The 20,908-nt window shown below is 39.0% G+C and overlaps 1 protein-coding gene across 4 annotated transcripts in view; it reads left to right on the plus strand.

Moving 5' to 3' along the window:
* Positions 1 to 20,908, plus strand: part of SCAMP1 (secretory carrier membrane protein 1) — a 149,872-nt gene that overhangs the window by 106,604 nt on the left and 22,360 nt on the right. For 2 of the 4 annotated variants that reach the window (XM_070468580.1, XM_020902675.2), the window contains 2 exons: positions 13,038 to 13,188; positions 19,711 to 19,809. In XM_070468580.1, the coding sequence (XP_070324681.1) occupies positions 13,038 to 13,188; positions 19,711 to 19,772 (213 nt within the window). In that variant the 3' untranslated portion in view covers positions 19,773 to 19,809. Of the gene's footprint in view, positions 1 to 13,037; positions 15,850 to 19,710; positions 19,810 to 20,908 lie in introns of those variants that run through there. The other 2 variants (XM_070468581.1, XM_020902677.2) reach the window with 1 other exon arrangement.

Here is a 20,908-nt window from a genome sequence, read left to right on the forward strand (position 1 = left end):
CATTTGGTCTATTGTATTAAGGCCAGTGTTACCTTATTGATTTTCTGTCCATTGATGTAAGTAGGGTGTTAAAGTTTGCTCCTAGTATTGGGTTGATGTCAAATTTCTCTTCATGTGTGTTAGTGCCGTATGTACTTCGCATATTTAGGCTCCTGTGTTGGGTGCATATATATTTACAACTGTTATATCTGTTTCTGGATTGAACTCTTGATCATTATGTAATGTCCTTTTTTGTCTTTTGTTACTGTTTGTTTTAACATCTGTTCTGTCTGATACAAGTATTGCTCCTCCAACTTCTCCGCTTTTCTTTGCAAGGAATACCTTTATCCATCTCCTCACTTTCAGTCCATGTGTGTTACTTTAGGTCTAAAGTGAATCTCTTGTAGACGGAATATGCATGAGTCTTATTTTTTTATTCAGTCAGCTGCTCTGTCTTTCGATTGGACCATTTAATCTATTTATGTTTAAAATAATTACTGATAGGTGTGTTCTTATTGGCATTGTGTTAATTGTTTTTCTGAATAATTTTTGTAGTTTATTTTTATTTCTTTGCTCTCTTCCTTTGTGATTTGATGACTGTCTTTAGTGTTATGTTTGAATTCCTTTCTCTCTTTCATGTGTGTATCAATTACACACTTCTGGTGTGTTGTTGCTATGAGGTTTGTATATAGCAATCTATATAAGTTTGAACACATTTTAACAACTCTGAAATTTTACTCTCCCAGTCCATCACATTTACATCATATTTTACATCTTCTTTTGTGTATTCCTTAGCTAATGATTGTGGATATAGATAATTTTTCTGCTTTTGTCTTTTAAGCTTTACTGGCTGTGTAAGTGGTTAATTTACTACCTTTATGCTTGTCTTTGCCAGTGAGATTTTTCCTTTTGTAATTTTCATATTTCTAGTAGTGGCCTTTTCTGCTTTGAGAAGTCTCTAACATTTCTTATAAATCTGGTTTTGTGGTGTTGAATTCTTTTAGCTTTTGCGTGCCTGTAAGACTTTTGGTCTCTCCTTCAAATGGGGAGGAGAACCTTGGGGAGCAGTCTTCGTTGCATGTTTGTCCCATTCATCACTGTAAATATGTTGTGCTACTCCCTACACCCTGTAGTTTCTCTTAGAAGTAAGCTGATGGCCATAAGGGAGTTTCCTTGTGCGTAACTCGTTTCTTTTCCCTTGCTGCTTTTAATACTCTGTTTTATCTTGACTTTTGCTATTTTAATTACGGTGTGTCTTCCTAGTCCTCTTTAGGTTGATCCTCTTTGGGGCTCTCTGTACTTCCTTGACCTAGATGTCTGTTTCCTTTCCCAGAGAAGGGAAGTTTTCAGCTATTGTGTCTTCACATGTGTTCTCTGCCCCCTTTTTCATTTTTCCTTCTGTGAAAGGGACCTCTATGAAGTGAATGTTAGTACATTTGATGTTGATTTCAAGGTCTTTTAACTGTCCTCATTTTTTAAAATTCTTTTTTTTTTTTTACTGTTCAGTTTGAGTGATTCCACTGCTCTCTCTTCATGTTCTCTGATTTGCTCCCCTCATCATCTAACCTGCTATTGATTCCTTGTAGTGTAGTTTTCATTTCAGTTACTGTGTCTCCAGCTCTGTTTGATTATCTTTGTATTTTCTAACTCTTTGTTAATCTTATCACTGCCCTGCGTTCTTTATTATGATCATTACCTTAAATTATTTTTTGTGTAGATTGCCTTTCTCCACTTTACTTATTTCTTCCTTTGTGGTTTTATGATACTGTTGAAACATATTCCTCCCATTACCTCATTTTGGCTAATGTACTGTCTTCATTTCTCTATATTTGGTAGGCTTGTTACATTTCCTGATCTTAGAGAAGTGGTGTTGTGTAGGAAACACCCTAATGTCCTAGCAGTTGCACTCCCCTCTGACCACCAGAGCTATATGATCTGGGGTTGCCCCAGGGGTTGCGCCCTGTGTAGGTTGGCCCAACATTGGGCCCTTGCATTGTTGCATACCGACTGCTGTGGGCAGTCTGGTAGACGTGGCCGACCCAGGCTGCTTGGTGCTCTGCCTTGCCTTGTGTAGAGACTGTCAGCCACTGGTGGGCCAGGCTGTGTCCCGTGGTGGCTGATTACAAAGCCCCGAGGGTCCTGGGGCTCATGCTGGCCCTCTGTTGGGTAGAGTTGTGTGTCATGGTGGCTGGTTTGTATGCTGGGTGTCCGAGATCCCATGGCCTTCTGGTGGGTGGGGCCGGTTTCTGACATAACTGTTTGCCAGGTGCATAGTGTTTGGAAGATGGTGTTGGCCCTCTTTTGGGTAGGATTGGGGCCCAAGGAGTCCCAGGTCTGGTGACTGCCCTTTGCTGCATGAGTCTGAATCTTGGGGCTGGTGCTGGCCCTCTGGTGAATGTAGGTGGGTCCTGGGTCTTTGATTGCAGAACAAGGGCATCCTAAGCCTAGAGTCAGCCTGTTGGTGGATGGGGCCAGATACAGGGGGTCTCAGAGCTAGCGGTGTGTCAGTGGAGGATGGATTCAAGTTCTGGGATCTTTGACTGCATGGCTATGGAGATCTGGGGATTGATGTCAACCAGTGGTTTGTGGGGCTGGGTCCTGAGTTAGCTGGGGGCACAGAGGAGTCTATGGCTTCTGGCCTGGTGGTGCCTTAGGCTGTGTCCACCTCTTAGAAGCTTGGCCTGAGATGCCCTCATTCTGGTGCTGACAGGTTGTGGGTGGGGTCAGGTCCCAGCCCTGATAAGCAAGAAGGAGGATTCCAAACTGGCATTTCCTATTACCAGTGTCCTTGTGGTGGCACAAGTTCCCCAAATTGGCTGCCACCAGCATCTGTGTCCCCAAGGTGAGTTCTGGTTGTCTCCTATGTCTCCAGGAAGCTCTCCAAGTGGGTCCCACCCAGGCTTTTTTCACACTACTGCTTCTGCCCTGGGTCTCAAACCAGGTGGCACTTTGTGTGAGCCCTTTAAGAGTGAAGTCTCTTTCCTGGGAGAGCTATCAACAGCCTCAGATACGCAGATGATACCACTCTAAAGGCAGGAAGTGAGTGGGAGCTAAAGAGCCTCTTAATGAGGATGGTAGAGGAGAGCGAAAAGGCTGGCGTAAAATTCAACATTCAGAAAACTAAGATCATGGCATCGAGTCCTATCACTTCATGGCAAATAGAAGGGGAAACAGTGGAAGGTGTAACAGATTTTGTTTTCTTAAACCCCAAAATCACTGCAGATGGTGACTTCAGCCGTGAAATTCAGACGCTTACTCCTTCGAAGAAAAACTATGACCAGCCTAGACAGCTTATTAAAAAGCAGAGACATTACTTTGCCGACAAAGGTCCGTTTAGTCAAAGTTTTGGTTTTTCCAGTAGTCATGTATACATGTGAGAGTTGGGCCGTAAAGAAGGCTAAGCACCGAAGAATTGATGCTTTCAAATTGTGGTGCTGGAGAAGACTCTTGAGAGTCCCTTGGACAGCCAGGAGATCAAACCAATCAGTCCTAAAGGAAATCAACCCTGAATATTCATTGGAATGAGTGATCCTGAAGCTGAAGCTCCAGTACCTTGGCCACCTGATGCAAAGAGCTGACTCATTTGAAAAGACCCTGATGCTTGGAAAGATTGAAGGCAAAAGAAGAAGGGAGTGGCAGAAGATGAGATAGTTAGATAACATCAGTGATTCGGTGGACCTGAATTTGAGCAAATTCCAGAAGATAGAATAGTGAAGGACAGGGAAGCCTAGTGTGCTGCAGTCCATGGGGGTGCAAAGAATCGGACACTACTTAATGACTGAAAACAACAACAACTCTGTTTCCTCCAGCCCTCTGGCCCTTCAGAAAGCAAGGCTTGCTGGCCCCCAAAGCCACATGTTCTGGGGGCTCACCTTCCCCGTTCAGGAACGCAGTGTGGGACTTGACAACCTCACTTCTCAGGGAGAATCTCTGTGATTCTAATTATTCTCCCATTTACAGGTCACCCACCCAGGGTTTTTAGGCCTTGACTGTACTGCATCTGTGCCTCTATTATCCATCTTCATTTGCTTCCTTCTTTTTATCTTTAGTTTTAGTAGATCTTTTCTGCTAGTCTTCAGGTATTTCTCATTCATAGTTGGTCTGTAAGTAGCTCTAAGTTGGGTTCGCCTGTGGGAGAATATGAGCTCAGTATTTTCCTTCTCTGCCACCCAAGAAGATAGTTTCTTGACATGGTGTTCTGGAAGCTTTAATGGAAATAGTACATGTGGATTGTTTTGTTTAAATAAAGTACCATGATTTTTAAAATTTCCACAGTATATAATGTTTTGTGTATCATTCAACCACGTTGTACACTAAGATATTTTTGAAGATAAATGAAGGATGCAGAATTCTTTCTGGAGTTGTGTCTCACATACTGGACTTCCCAGGCGGCACTAGTGGTAAAGAACGTACCTGCCAATGCAGGAGACGTAAGAGACACGAGTTTGATCCCTGGTTCGGGAAGATCCCCTGGAGGAGGGCATGGCAACCCACTCCAGAGAATCCCATGAACAGAGAGAGGAGCTTGGCAGGCTACAGTCTATAGGGTCAAAAAGAGTCGGACACGACTGAAGGGACTTAGCGTGAATGTGACACTTTGGCAGACCTTCTAAAATTTATTTTGAGTTTTACTAGTCTAGCATGTTCTCATTTGATCCTCAGGAAAACTCTGAGAGATAAGAAGTATTCTTTGTTGTATTAGAAGTAAACTTGAGGTTTTGAGTGGTGTCCAGCCCTGTAGAAAGAAGTGGAATCAGTAGATATAAAATCTAGTGTCTTTTCTGTGGTGCTCCTAGGACTAAATATGTAGGTTGGTGCAGTTCTCAAGCAGAAGAAATAGCAAGTATTTCAGTTGTTCAGTTTTTGTTTTTAATTACATTGCCTTATCTTAAAACCGTATTCCTGGTTTCTTAAGGAGTATATTATTGATAGGTATCACTGAAACATAACAGGGAAAGGGTAAGCTTTTTGAGGTGCTGAACCCTGTAAGCAGCCCATCTTGCTGGGACGCTGCAGTGAAGAATTGCCCTTTCACATGGATATCATGGATTTAATGCCGCACGTGAGCACTGTGCACTGACACAAGGTACTGCTTTCCCTCTAGGTGGCTCTCTGGGTCTGCACAGACAGAGATCATTGAGACGTGTTATTCCTACCTCTGTTTTTCCCTCTCTGCTCTGTGGGGCTTTAGTTACATTTTAAGTAATTAAACAATAAAGTCCACTAGGATATAATATCAGCCACTCAATTTAATATAAATTTGAAAAAGGAATAAGCAAGTTAGAGCAGATATTTGTTAATTACATGCCCATAAATTGAGTGGGGGTGGGCAGGGGAAAGGGGATAGGCAGATAAGTAAAAAAGGTTTATTAGATTTCTGTAATACATTTAATTTATAGTATATAATTATATGTACTCATGAGATAAATTTCTTGAACATAGGTGTAGTAATTTAGCTGTACATTTATTTTTTATAAAAAACCTTGGTTTGGAAAGGAATAAAAATAGTGCCATATTTATGATACTGCCTTGGTACTAAAAGAATTTTAAGATTCAACCATGTAGGTATTTGTCAGTGCTCTTTTTCTCCCTGACCTTTTAGTACTTTGATCCATGGTAATATGGCATTTGCTTCCACTACTGTATCAGAAGAACTGGGGGCTTTTATCCCTTTATTCCCCTAACAGCTCTTCATTCTCTGACTGCTTTCTTCCCTTGGCATCTGTGAAAAGATCCCTGGTTTTTCTCATTCCTCTGTTAATCATTTCTTGTTATGAGTATGTCTTAAATATAGGTGCCTTAACAGGCTTTGGTACTTGATTTTCTTTTGTTTCTGCTTTATGTGTTCTCATCATGCACAGTTAGATGATGTCAGAGTTGCGGGTACCATTTATGTGCCATTGGTTTCCAAGTCCCTGTCTCTAGTCCATTTCTGTCTAGCTTCCAACCAACTTTTTACCTGTCTGCCATGGCAGTCTTATAGTAGGTATTCAATAAACATTTGTGCAATGGATGAATGCTTAGAACTTAGTGTCTGCTCTCCCTACTAAAACAACCTATCCTCTCTATTCTGTTGAAACGATTTCTCAGTATCTAAGCTTAACTTGAAAGTATTTGACTCCTTCTTTCCCTCACTCTGCACTTATCCACAATTATCAGTTCCTGTGTATTTGAACTTGGAGAAGGGGCTGACTTGGGTGCATTGCCCCCATCCTCCAAACTTGCTTTGATGACATTCCAGTCAGGCTTCTAATTTAGGTCTTAATCACAAGGCAGTGTAATTACAAGTTCACTTTTCTGTCTCATCTTTCTTCCCCCCAACTTTGTAGGCATATAATAAATACATATTTGTCCTAATATGTTTTGTTGTTATTTCCTTTCTCAAATTTGTATTAGATTGAGTGGCTGATGTTAATGGATTCATGTGCTTCATAGTTTATGCATCTTAGAAAGAGATGCTAATAGAGTATTTTTGAACCCTGCTTGTAAGAATCTAATATTTGAGTGATGAATCAGTATGGACAGATAGTTCTCAGTATTTGTTCTTAAGTCCTTTATGACCTGACTATACACAAAATGTTAAATAGTGTAGAGGGTGAATAGCAGAAGTATCTTTAAGGATATACACATTGTGTGGTACATTAAATGATAAAATGATACAATTTGATATATAGGGTCAGTGGTGTATATGTAGCCAGCATAGAAATGGGTAAGGTATTATTTTCTTGGCATTGTCTAGGGTAGTAAGTTAATGTATTTAAGTCAGAATGTCTCTTGTTATGTTTTTTGTTGTTCAGTTGCTCAGTCGTGTCTGACTCTTTGTGACCTCATGGACCGCAGCATGCCAGACTTCCTTGTCCTTCCTTATCTCCTGGAGTTTGCTCAAACTCATGTCCATGGAGTCGGTGATGCCGTCCAACCATCTCATCCTCTGTCGTCCCCTTCTCCTCCCACCTTCAATCTTTCCCACCATCAGGGTCTTTTCCAATGAGTCAGTTCTTTGCATCAGGTAGCCAAAGTATTGGGGTTTCCTTTAGGATGGACTGGTTGGATCTCCTTGCAGTCCAAGGGACTCTCAAGAGTCTTCTCCAACACCACACTTCAAAAGCATCAGTTCTTTGGTGCTCAGCCTTCTTTATGGTCCAACTTGCACATCTGTACATGACTACTGGAAAAACCATAGCTTTGATTGTATATACCTTTGCTGGCAAAGTAATGTCTCTGCTTTTTATCTAGGTTTGTCTTAACTTTGCTTCCAAGGAGCAAGCATCTTTGAATTTTATGGCTACAGTCACAGTCCACAGGGATTTTGGAGCCCAAGAAAGTATAGTCTGTCACTGTTCCCATTGTTTCCCCATCTATTTGCCATGAAGTGATGGAACTGGATGCCATGATCTTAGTTTTTTGAATGTTGAATTTTAAGCCAGCATTTTCACTCTCCTCTTTCATCCTCATTAAGAGACTTTTTAGTTCCTCTTCACTTTCTGCCATAAGAGTGGTGTCATCTGCATGTCTGAGGTTATTGATATTTCTCCTGACAGTCTTGATTTTCAGCTTGTGATTCATCCAGCCCAGCATTTCGCATGATGTACTCTGCATATAAGTTAAATAAATGGGCTGACAATATACAGCCTTGACACACTTACTTCCTAATTTTGAACCAGTCTGTTGTTCATGTTTGGTTTTAACTGTTGCTTCTTGATCTGCATTTAGTTTTCTCAGGAGGCAGGTAAGGTGGTCTGGTATTCCAATCTCTCAAAGAATTTCTCACAGTTTGTTGCATTCCACACAGTCAAAGGCTTTATTGTAGTCAATAAAGCAGAAGTAGATGTTTTTCTGGAATTCTCTTGCTTTTTCTATTATCCAACAAATGTTGGCAATTTGATCTCTGGTTCCTCTGCCTTTTCTAAATCCAGCTTGTACATCTGGAAGTTTTCAGTTCATGTACTGTTGAAGCCTAACTTGAAGGATTGATTAGTTTTCTGTGATTGTGGTTTTCAGTCTCTCTGCCCTCTGATGGAGAAGGATAAGAGGCTTATGGAAGCTTTCTGAGGGGACTGAATGACTGAGTGGGAAACTGGGTCTTGTTCTGATGGGTGGGGCCATGCTCAATAAATCTTGAATCAGTTTTCTGTTGAAGGGAGGGGCTGTGTTCCTTCCTTGTTACTTGACCTGAGGCCAAACTATGGTGGAGGTAATGAAGATAACCTCCTTCAAAAGGCCCCAGGCACACACTGCTACCCTCAGTGCCCCCAACTCTGCAGCAGGCCACCCCCAACCCACGCCTCTGCCAGAGACTCCTGGACCCTCACGGGCAAGTCTGGGTCAGTCTCTGTGGGGTCACTGCTCCTTTCTCCTGGGTCCTGGTGCACACAGGGTTGTGTTTGTGCCCTCCAAGAGTCTGTTTCCCCAGTTCTCTGTAAATTCCCGTGGCTCTATGGTGGGTTAATGGCGACCTTCCCTAAGAGGGCTTATGCCACACCCAGGTCTGCTGCACCCAGAGCCCCTGCCCCCGCAGCAGTCCACTGCTGACCTGCACCTCCTCAGGAGACACCCAGACACAGTTCTGTCTCGGTCTCTGTGGGGTCTCTGGGTCCTGGTGCACAGAAGGTATGTTTGAGCCTTCTGAGCCTTCAGCCTCTGGCGAGTATGGGGTTTGGTTCTAAATGCAATTTCACAGCAGACATACTGAAGAACACAGTCATGGAAAACTAACCAGTCTGATCACATGGACCATAGCCTTGTCTAACTCAATGAAACTATGAGCCATGCCATGTAGGGCCACCCAAGACGGACGGGTCATGGTGGAGAGTTCTGACAAAACATGGCCCACTGGAGAAGGGAATGGCAAACCACTTCAGTATTCTTGCCTTGAGAACCCCATGAACAGTATGAAAAGGCAAAAAGATAGGATACTGAAAGATGAACTCCACAGGTTGGTAGGTGCCCAATATGCAACTGGAGATCAGTGGAGGAATAACTCCAAAAAGAATGAAGAGACGGAGCCAAAGCAAAAACAACACAACCTGGTTGTGGATGTGACTGGTGATGGAAGTAAAGTCCAATGCTGTAGAGAGCAATATCACATAGGCACCTGGAATGTTAGGTCCATGAATCAAGGTAAATTGGAAGTGGTCAAACAGGAGATGGCAAGAGTGAACGTAGACATTTTAGGAATCAGCAAACTAAAATGGACTGGAATGGGTGAATTTAACTCAGATGACCAGTATATCTACTACTGTGGGCAAGAATCCCTTAGAAGAAATGGAGTAACCATCATGGTTAACAAAAGAATCTGAAGTGCAGTACTTGGATGCAGTCTCAAAAATGACAGAATGATCTCGATTCGTTTCCAAGGCAAACCATTCAGCTTCAAAGTAATCCAAGTCTATGCCCCGACCAGTAATGCTGAAGAAGCTGAAGTTGAACTGTTCTATGAAGATCTGCAAGATCTTCTAGAACTAACACCCCAAAAAGATGTCCTTTTCATTATAGGGGACTGGAATGCAAAAGTAGGAAGTCAAGAAATGCCTGGAATAATTGGCAAATTTGGCCTTAGAGTACAGAATGAAACAGGGCAAAGGCTAGCAGAGTTTTGCCAAGAGAACACAGTGGTCATAACACCCTGTTCCAACAGCACAAGAGAAGACTCTACACATGGACATCACCAGATGGTCAATACCAAAATCAGATTGATTATGTTCTTTGCAGCCAAAGATGGAGAAGCTCTATACAGTGAGCAAAAACAATCTGGGAGCTGACTTGGCTCAGATCATGAACTCCTTATTGTCAGATTCAGACTTAAATTGAAGAAAGTAGGGAAAACCACTAGACCATTCAGGTATGACCTAAATCAAATCCCTTACAACTTTACAGTGAATTGATAAATAGATTCAAGGGATTAGATCTGATAGACAGAGTGCCTGAAGAACTATGGACAGAAGTTTGTGACATTGTTCAGGAGGCAGTGATTAAGACCATTCCCAAGAAAAAGAAATGCAAAAAGGCAAATGTTGTCTGAGGAGGCCTTACAAATAGCTGTGAAAAGAAGAGAAGTGAAAGGCAAAGGAGAAAAGGAAATATATACCACATTGAATGCAGAGTTTCAAAGAATAGCAAGGAGAGAGAAGAAAGCCTTCCTCAGTGATCAGTGTGAAGAAATAGAGGAAAACAACAGAATGGGAAAGACTAGAGATCTTGTCAAGAAAATTAGATACCCAAGGAACTTTTCATGCAAAGATGGGCACAATAAAGGACAGAAATGATACTGAAGGACAGAAATGATACTAACAAAAGCAGAAGATATTAAGAAGAGGTGGAAAGAATACACAGAAGAACTCTATGAAAAAGATCTTAATGACCCAGATAACCACGATGGTGTGATCACACACCTCCAGCCAGACATCTTAGAGTGCAAAGTCAAGTGGGCCTTAGGAAGCATTACTATGAACAAAGCTAGTGGAGGTGACGGAATTCCAGTTGAGCTATTTCAAATCCTAAAAGATGATGCTGTTGCACTCAAGATGCCAGTAAATTTGGAAAACTCAGCAGTGGCCACAGGACTGGAAAAGGTCAGTTTTCCATTCCAGTCCCTAAGAAAGGCAATGCCAAAGAAGGCTCAAATGACGAGTGCACGATTGCACTCTTCTCACACGCTAGCAAAGTAATGCTTAAAATTCTCCAAGCCAGGCTTCAACAGTACATGAACTGTGAACTTCCAGATGTTCAAGCTGGATTTAGAAAAGGCAGAGGAACCAGAGATCAAATTGCCAGCATCTGTTGGATCACTGAAAAAGCTAGAATTCCAGAAAAATATCTACTTCTGCTTTATTAACTATGCCAAAGCCTTTGACCATGTGGATCACAACAAACTGTGGAAAACTCTTCAGGAGATGGGAATACCAGACCACCTGACATGCCTCCTGTGAAATCTGTATGCTGGTCAAGAAGCAACAGTTAGAACTGGACATGGAACAACAGACCGGTTCCAAATCTGGAAAGGAGTATGTCAAGTCTATATTGTCATCCTGCTTATTTAGCTTATATGCAGAGTATATCATAAGAAATGCCAGACTGGATGAAGCACAAGCTGGAATCAAGATTGCTGGGAGAAATATCAATAACCTTAGATATGCAGATGATACTACCCTTATGGAAGAAAGAGAAGAACTAAAGAGCCTCTTGATGAAAGTGAAAGAGGAGAGCGAGAAAGCTGGCTTAAATCTCAACATTCAGAAAACTAAGATCATGGCACCTGGTCCCATCACTTCATGGCAAATAGTTGGGGAAACAGTGAGAGACTTTATTTTTGGGGGCTCCAAACTCACTGCAGATGGTGACTGCAGCCATGAAATTAAAAGATCCTTGCTCCTTGCAAGAAAAGTTATGACCAACCTTGACAGCTTATTAAAAAGCAGAGATGGTGTGATCACTCTGCTTTTTGCCAACAAAGGTCTGACTAGTCAAAGCTATGATTTTTCCAGTAGTCATGTATGGAAGTGAGAGTTGGACTATAAATAAAGTTGAGTGCCGAAGAATTGATGCTTTTGAACTGTGGTGTTGGAGAAGACTCTTGAGAGTTCCTTGGACAGCAAGGAGATCCAACCAGTCCATCCTAAAGGAACTCAGTCCTGAATATTCATCAGAAGAACTGATGCTGAAGCTGGAACTCCCAATATGGCCACCTGATGTGAAGAACTGACTCATTGGAAAAGACCCTGATGGTGGGAAAGATTGAAGGCGGGAGGAGAATGAGATGACAGAGGATGAGATGGTTGGATGGTATCACTGACTCAGTGGACATGAGTTTGAGTAAACTCTGGGAGTTGGTGATGGACAGGGAGGCCTGGCATGCTGCAGTCCATGGGGTTGCAAAGAGTCGGACACGACTGAGCAACTGAACTGAACTTGAAAGATTTTGAGCATGACCTTGCTAGCATGTGAAATGAGTGCAATGGTGCAGTAGTTTAAACATTCTTTGACATTGCCCTTCTTTGGTATTGAAATGAAAACGGACCTTTTCCAGTCCTGTGACCCTTGCTGAGTTTTCCAAATTTACTGGCATCTTGCATGCAACACTTTCACAGCATCATCTTTTAGGATTTGAAATAGCTCAACTGGAATTCCGTCACCTCCACTAGCTTTGTTCATAGTAATGCTTCCTAAGGCCCACTTGACTTCACATTCCAAGATGTCTGGCTCTAGGTCAGTGATCACACCATCATGGTTATCTGGGTCATTAAGATCTTTTTCATATAGTTCTTCTGTGTATTCTTTCCACCTCTTCTTAATATCTTCTGCTTTTGTTAGTATCATTTCTGTCCTTTATTGTGCCCATCTTTGCATGAAAAGTTCCCTTGGTATCTCTGATTTTCTTGACGAGATCTCTAGTCTTTCCCATTCTGTTGTTTTCCTCTTATTTCTTTGCATTGTTGACTTAGGATGGCTTTCTTCTCTCTCCTTGCTGTTCTTTGGAACTTTGCATTCGGAAGTGTATACCTTTCCTTTTGTCTTTTGCCTTTCACTTCTCTTCTTTTCATACCTGTTTGTAAGGCCTTCTGAGACAACCACTTGCCTTTTTAATTTCTTTTACTTGGGGAGGTTTTCATCATTGCCTGCTGTACAATGTTACGAACCTCCATCTATAGTTCTTTAGGTACTCTTATCAGATCTAATCCCTTGAATCTATTTGCTATTTCTACTGTATAATCCCTTAGGATTTGTTATGTTTAAACCAGTCGTTTTAAGGCTTAACTTGGTACAGTGGAAAGCATAGCTTTTTGCTTTTGGTTAAGCTGTTTTTTAAATTATTCTTGGTTTGGCATAGGCATAATTATCTCTTCCGCATTGCGGATAAAAAGGAAAAATCTGTTTTAAGAAAATATTTATATGCAGTGTTGTGTTCCAGTGTGGGGGCTGATGTCCTTGATCTTAGGAATCCTGCCTGCCTCGCATCTAGTCTTTGTATCTCTGAGTCGTGTTGAGACTAACTGAAGAGCTGTTGATAATGAACATGTAAGATTACCACTCATCTTCTCCCACTTTTTGTGCCTCCCTAGGTACATGGACTGTATCGCACAACAGGTGCTAGTTTTGAGAAGGCCCAACAAGAGTTTGCAACAGGTGTGATGTCCAACAAAACTGTCCAGACTGCAGCCGCAAATGCAGCTTCAACTGCAGCAAGCAGTGCAGCTCAGAATGCGTTCAAGGGTAACCAAATTTAGAGAGTCTTCCGACAATGCACTGTTACCTTTTGATTGTACTTTTTTCTCTAGTTACTGTATTCTATAAATTTTTTTTTCCCGAACACACAGTACACACAGCACGTATATTTCCTAATATCTTGTGCATGGGCTAAAACCAGAAAAACTTCCTCGTCTTATTATTTACCTGACAGTTTCTCAATAGTTCAGTGCCCCTTGCAGAAAAAATAGTACATACAAAGTAAATATTCTCCATGTTTTTTGGGGGATGAATATTCAGCGAATTATTTCAGTGGTGCCACACTGAAATTAACATGGCACTTACTAAAAAATGCACTTAGTACTTGCTGCAGTCCTTCTTTCAAGAATCTTAGACATAAAAATTTGAGCAGGAAGGCAATGCTTCATTCCTTTTCCTTATTTATATTGAAAAAAATAGGACATCAGAGATTTAGGGACTTTTAAATTGGCTTGCTTTTTAGCAGTTTCAGTCACCAGTGAAGAGCCTGTGTGCATTTCAAAGCAGATAATGTAAATTTTATCTTTTTATTTTCTTTTTTAGAGTAGTTGATATTTTGATAATCAATCTCTGATCTTGCATGGATACCATGTTTCTTAAAAGAATTAGTATTTTGGGTTATGCACTGCTTATGGTTGTAGGATTGGGTACTTTATAGAATCATAGAAATGATTTTCTGTAATACTTTCTTTTAAATAAAAATGTACTGGGATGTAATATGAGGATATAGTATAATATGCAGTGCATTATCCAAAAAAAAGTAGATAATTGGTGGAATAGGATGTAGTGATGATAATACCTTTTTGTTTTTAATTTTCAGTATTCATGCCATAGTAAAATATTACTGTTTGGAAACTTTGGTATATTCTTGTGGCTACTCTTTCTAATTGAACTGAGATTGTGTTTGGCAGCTCTCTTTTGGGGTATGCTTGTGTAATTTTTAACAGAGGTGTTAAAGTCTAGCCTAACTCCATGTCCTAAAAGAACATAACAGTATTTAAGATATTTTTCTTTTAGCCTCTCATGTCCAGTTGGCATTAAAAATAAAAAGACCCTGGTACTTCACTAGAATCCCTAATGCACCTCAGTCTTTGAATTTTTGAGACTCACTGAACACACTAAAATCTGTAGCAATAGAAAAAATAAAACATTTAACTTGAACCAAGCAAGAAAATACAGATATAACTGAATGCATTAATTACAAACATAATCATGTTAAATTGTTACTATGCAGCACAGGACTTCATTCTTATAGTATACTTGGATTAAAACTTTGAATCATTTTAAATAACTGATTAAATGCCTCAAAGACACTTGTAAAGTCATGATACTGTTGTTTTGGAAGTCATTAGCAAACCTCAGATTGCAGAATAATGAGTATGTTTTATTCAATTTGATTTAAAGGAAGGGTAGTCTGTTGGATTATATTATTTGATACTTAAAAATCAGCTGGGTGTAGATGGTTAAATCATTTTTATTCTTCCCCCCAAATTTGGAGTTAAAATGAGTTTCATCCTAGGGGTAGGATGGTAAATTCTCGTATTTATGAAAGAAGCTTTGTGTGATGCTAGATATAACTCAGATTCATCCAGATGGTGTTTACATTTGATTTATTTGGGACTTTGTTGAAGTAATATACTTGGAAGATATTTCTTTTATTCTGATGAAAATAGGATTCAGAGTATGAATTTAAAGCTGTTTTTATGAATATTTCTGATCAGTGATAATCTCTACCTACTTTCTCAACCAAATAAGCCCGTTCAAGTTTTTTAGAGCCTATAATCTTACTGAAAAATGTTTCATCAGTATGTTTGTTGAGTGTGGATTTTACAAATATTCAAAACATTAACCACAAAATACAACAAAAGCACTTATGTCTGTCATTATCTTTCAAGTTCCTTTTGTTTCTCCTTAAACTACAGATGAAAACTTTATCATAGAGACTTTTGAAGAATACTGAGATATCAGTACTTTTCTTCAAGAATTATGAATGCTTCTCTCTGTTCTGTAGAAATCCTCTATTGCTAAGTAGCAAAGAATAATTACAACCAACAGTACCTTTTTTGTTTGGATGGCGGAAGTGTTGTTTTAAATTCCAGTTATTTGGGTTAATACAAGCTTAATAAAGAGAAAAATGTTTTTTAAAAACATAAATGTGCATTAAAATGATGGCATTGCTTAACAGTTTGATAAAGTAGAGGGGTTTTTAATTCTTACAATCTCTATTCTCTTAACAATTATTAGTAAATAGTCACATTTTCACTCAGTAAAAGATTGGCATTTGTTAGTGTTTTATATTTAATATTAGCATTACCCAGTATCACAATCATGAAATGGTCTTCACATTGTAAGGAGCCACGTCAGTTTTCAGTTTGTAGTATTGTTTTGGCTATTTTATTTCAAACAAAGTTTGAACACTGGAAAATCATTGCTCAGTGGTTTTTAATTTGGAACTTGGATTATTTATCTAAGGATGTTTGTATATTTTGTCAACGAGTAATATTGCGCTGCCATTACGGTGATTGTCATGGTTCTATATAAATGCCCTCCATCTGTCCCTCTAATGTTGCATGTTTTCAGTGGTTTGAAAGTTTTGTATATTTATTGTATTAACACAGAGTGTCATAAAATAAAATGCTGTTTACTGGATGTTTGTTTGTGTAATTTTAAATACTGTATTAGCACCTCAGAGGCAGTAATTATACAGAGAGCTCAATGTATATAGAAATACCACATTTGATTTTTAAAAACGACATGACAGTTTTTCTGTTGCTTTAGACTTTTGTAGGTAGTGGAACATGAGATTCACTAGTTAAATAGTTTGACCACTTTAAGGTCAAAATACACAGACTAGAAGCTAGATTCAAAACAGAAAACCTGTTTTGTGGTCCAGACCTTTCCTTGTGGGTTACCACGGATGCCTCTGTACTAGTATTGTATTGATTGGATTGAACTTGTTTTCTGTTTCCCAACCTCACTACCTGTTGTTGTTTTATGTACTGATGAAAGTACCAATTTGTGTATTGTTAGATTTTTCATTTGGTTATCTAAAGAGGATATAAAAAACATAGTCTAAAAAAGTGCTCATGGTGAATCTTATTTGAGAAATTCATGTTAAATTAAAATAGGAACAGCATTTTCCGTTTTCTGGGTGTTACCTAAAAGTGACTTTGGATTTTCATTGGATATAGGCCTTTTGTAAATCATGTTGATATAATGTATGGTTTGCATTTTAGAGGGAGTTATGTTTAATTATGTTTTATTTGTTTCTGTAAATCATTTGTAGTAGATAATGCTTTTTATAGTTATTGCTTTATCTTTTTCTGAAAACACTGGCATTAGCACCTAATTTTGCATTTTTATTGGTAAAAATCTACATTAACTGTTTACATACAGAATCTGTTACATTTTTTGTGCAATTTTCCCTTATTAGAATTACTGTGCTGTCACTCACTATTTCACTGTATCTTCTTCCATTTTTTCCTTAAGCTAAATGTTTAAAGGAATTTACTGATTCCTTGTGATTAAGAACTTTAGAGGTGAAATAAAAGCGGTTAATGTAAAAATAATTGAGGATGTTTAAAAATCTGTACTTTGATAGATTTTTCAAGTACCATAGTATAAGTTTATTTAGAGTAGAATTGTATGCTTTAAACACTAGAATTGTTTCTAATTCTTGTTTGTTAAACTAAAAGGTTGTAACTCAGTGGTTAAATATTATGGAAAGTGAAGTATTTCTACTAGAATTTTAGGGTACATTTTATACAACAGCATGCTTTTTGTAAGGATGAGTATTTTTAAACTTTAAGGTTTATCACAGTCTATAGAAAGATAGAAAGGAATCTGTAGAAAATTTCTAAGCCAGCCAGATGTTGCCACTAATCTATCCTAGATAACTACAATAGATATCCTTGATTAGAAGCAAAATAGGGAAAGGCTCCCCTCTCGTGTTCTTACCCTTCTTGTGGGCTTCATATTTACAGTTTAACTGTGGTTTTGATAAGACAAAGCCTTCAACTTAGAGAATTTTCATCAGCACTGTTTATGTTTTCAAATGGCAAGGGACATAGGAGCTAGCCTGTAACAGTGCAGTGAGTGTTAAATTTTAAGATTATCCAAATCTTGATTTATTTTTCAGCTCATAACTTTCTGGAGTTGGCATGGCTGATGGTGTAGTTAAAATTCTTCTGCCACTGAAACCCATTTTATCTTTACTGGAGAGAGAAAGTCATTAATCCTCTTCTGCCTTATAGTGTTTCATATGTTGACTGTTACCTTCTGTACATTTAAACAGTTGAATTTGTAGAACCATAGCATGCACATTTTATTTAACTCTTTGTTTTATAGTACTTAGCTTTAATCTTAGAATTCCTGTCCTAGAATTCCTGCAGAACTCTTTAAAAATTTTGTGGGCCATTAATTCTCAAGATAAATCATGGTCCTGAGATGTTGTTACCATGAGAGTTTATAATGTTATTCAGGTGTCTGAGAGCTAGGGAGAAGATGCCCTGAATAACTGTGTTTTTCCTGGTGGTTACAGAAGCTCCTACAACATTATTTTCTCCTACACAGAAACAGCCCACTGGGCACACGCCTCCCTCCAGCTGATGCTTTCTAGTATGAGGGACATAGGTGTCTGCTGCAGACTGCTGAAAAATATGGAAAATAAGTGAGAAAACTATATGTAGTTTTTATCTTCTAGAGATACCACTGTTAATGTTTGTTGTATTTTTTCCATTCTTTTTGTATACATACATATTTTATACAGTTAAGGGGTATAAATAATGGGAATTTTTGTCCTGTTTTTCCCTCACTTGGTATTATGTCATAATGACCTGCTAGTTAAGCTTTTAAAAGAAATTAATATTACATTTCATATAAATTTAAAAAATATTTACAGCAAAAGGAGTTACACTGGCTCATAATTTTATACCCACAGATAGCTACTGTTAAAATTTGGTTCATTTCTTTCCGTCAATTTTCTGGGAAGACCACTTTTCTCTCTAATATTAAGGAATAAGATTTCCCTCTACAGCCTTGTAATTGGTCTTTTAAGGATGTCTGTCTAGCTCTGACAAACCCCGTTTCTTTGGACCCCTGAAGACCACACTGGCACTGGATGTCACCTGGCCATAGTGGACTCATACATGGCTCATTAAATTTTTACTCTGAAAGTAGATTTGTCTAGAATTATACTGTTTCAGAGTTGGGCCATGTGGATAACCATATTCTGCCAAGACTTCGAAAGAGTTACTAGAAAACTGACGTGTGATGGAAGTGGAGAATAAAGCAGACATGCAAAAGAGGTAGGGTAGCCAAGGTCTTCCCAGCTTTGTTTCCTCTGTGAGGCCTGACTGCGCACCCCTATTCTGCTGGCTGGGTATTACATTCTCCAAGTAATACTCTTATCTTTTTCTCCCTGAGCTATCTTGAGCCGATTTCCTATGACTTTTTTACTAGAGAATTTTAACTTACACAGTGGTTTGTAATCTTTTTTCCAATTCTGATATAAATATGTTGAATTTTTTGTATGATGAATTAGTTCTGTAACAGTGGCTGTATAGATACCTTTATATGCATGTGTCACACGTTATTTTTCAAATCCTGTTACTCTCTTAGGTTCTGAATTTCAATTTTTTTAAATTATAAATAACTTACCAAGGAATATATTATTGCTAAATTGGGGACCCAAGCTTGTGTTCTTGCCTTAGGACAATATGCTTGGTCAAAGCGTAAGTATAGATTTTTATGATCTTTGATGTGCATTGCCAAATTGCTCTCCAGAAAACTGTATCAATTTATGCCTCCATCTCCGTCTTCATTTACACTGTGCCGTGATTGGATGTTCCTTTTCTAAGAAGGCTTTTCCATCAATAGGGTTTAACAAATAATTGGAAGGTTTTCTGAGCATTGTGGTTTCCCACAGATGATGGGCTCAGCTGATACTCCTTGTTTATAAATAGGAGTGACCATGTATCTTGTATCTACAGAGGAATCTTCCACTTGCTGAAAGCCCTAAGCTAAAGATGACTAGTACAGGATGGAAAAAATTTGCTGGCCAAGGTAGCCAAGCCATTGAGCCTCTCTAGGTAAAAACTAGATTGGGTCATGTTTATTCTTCACAATTTTTAGGACAACGCTTCATTTTTAAGATCAACTCTAAATGATATTAGTCTGGACAGAAGATTCTTTTAACTTTTTTCTAAAAATAACATACCATTGGGGACTTTCTATATATCAGAAACTATACTAAATGCTTCACATAAGTTGGTCTTAACCCTCACACCAAGCCTATGCTGGAATTTCTGTTTCTGGGCCCTGTTTTATAGAGGAATAGGAAATTATCCCAGTCACTCAGTGAGTGGTGGTGGTGGGCAGGGGAGAGGCAGCCAGGCGCAGGTCCCCTGACTCTTGCCAAGTGTGGGGTTGCTTCCATAACCCAGTGCCACCTTTTTCCAGTTTTCTCTTTTCCATTTTCCACATTTCCAGTAATTCATATCCATCCTTTAGGGACAATGGACTCTAGAAAACAATTCAGTAATCAAGAAAAAAAGTACAGCGTGTATTTTTGAAAATCTCCAGACCAAGGCCTACCTCCACAACATGTGGGTAAGTACCTGCTGCCTGCTCTTCACAGCAGTGCTGACTTCCTCAATGGTCTTTGGTATTTGTGTGTGTGTGTGTGTGTGTGTGTGTGTGTGTGTGTGTGTGTGTTTGGAGAAACTTAGGTTGAAAGCAAACCCTTATTTGTCATATTAACTATGAAGAAAATAGGCCCCTTATGTAATCATAATGTAATCATAATCTTATTCTAGATGAGAGATTATTTATAATTTCTTTTAATGGAAGTATAGTTGAAAAGTACAATTTTGTGTTTATGCTATGCAGCAAAGTGACTCAGTTATACAAGTATATACATTTTAAAAAATACTCCTTTTCCATATGGTTTATCCCAGGATATTGAATATAGTTCCCTGTGCTATATACAGTAGAACCCTGTTGTTCAGAGATTGTTTATAATAAAACTATCATTTTTTATCACTGTCATATACTTGGTGAATTTTTAATGCTGTTCTCAGGATTAAGCAAATTGAGATATATGTTGTCATCTTGGAAAGTATGAAAAATTACCAGGTTTTTCTCTGAAAGGGAGCAGTGTTTTCATCAGTTATCATCTTATGGCGTGGCTTTTTTGGAGTTAAATTTGGAAGTTATTCTGAGAGTTTAGTATGCAGATGTTGGTGTCTCCTTGGGGTTTGTATTTGTTTTCTCACTCTGTCATGGGTAGAAAGAAACTACAGCTGTTGGAGAATGTTGTCTTTGGTGTCAAACCTGTATTTGAACTTTGGCTTTGCCACTTACCAGCTTTTTCATGTGGGATAAACTACTTAACCTCAGTTAAGTTACTTGCGTGACAGTTAATACATCTATAAAATTAGGATATTAGTTTCTACTCATAGGGTTTTGATGAATAAGTGAATTAAAAAGGAGTGCTTAGCATAGTGCCTGCCCATGAAACATGTATAAAGGTTAAAAATTCTTACTGCTGTCCATGTTGAAGATTCCCAAGTCTCTGTCACCCAGCTGGTCTCTCCACCGTGTATTTCTAGCTGCACATGGGACTTCATGTTGGCAGCCTGGGCTGAACCTTCATGCCTTCACTGTCTCAGTCCCTGCTGGGTTCCTGATCTAGGTGAAGGCACCGCTT

This window comes from Odocoileus virginianus, chromosome 6 (assembly GCF_023699985.2).
Source record: "Odocoileus virginianus isolate 20LAN1187 ecotype Illinois chromosome 6, Ovbor_1.2, whole genome shotgun sequence".
Taxonomy (NCBI): domain Eukaryota; kingdom Metazoa; phylum Chordata; class Mammalia; order Artiodactyla; family Cervidae; genus Odocoileus; species Odocoileus virginianus.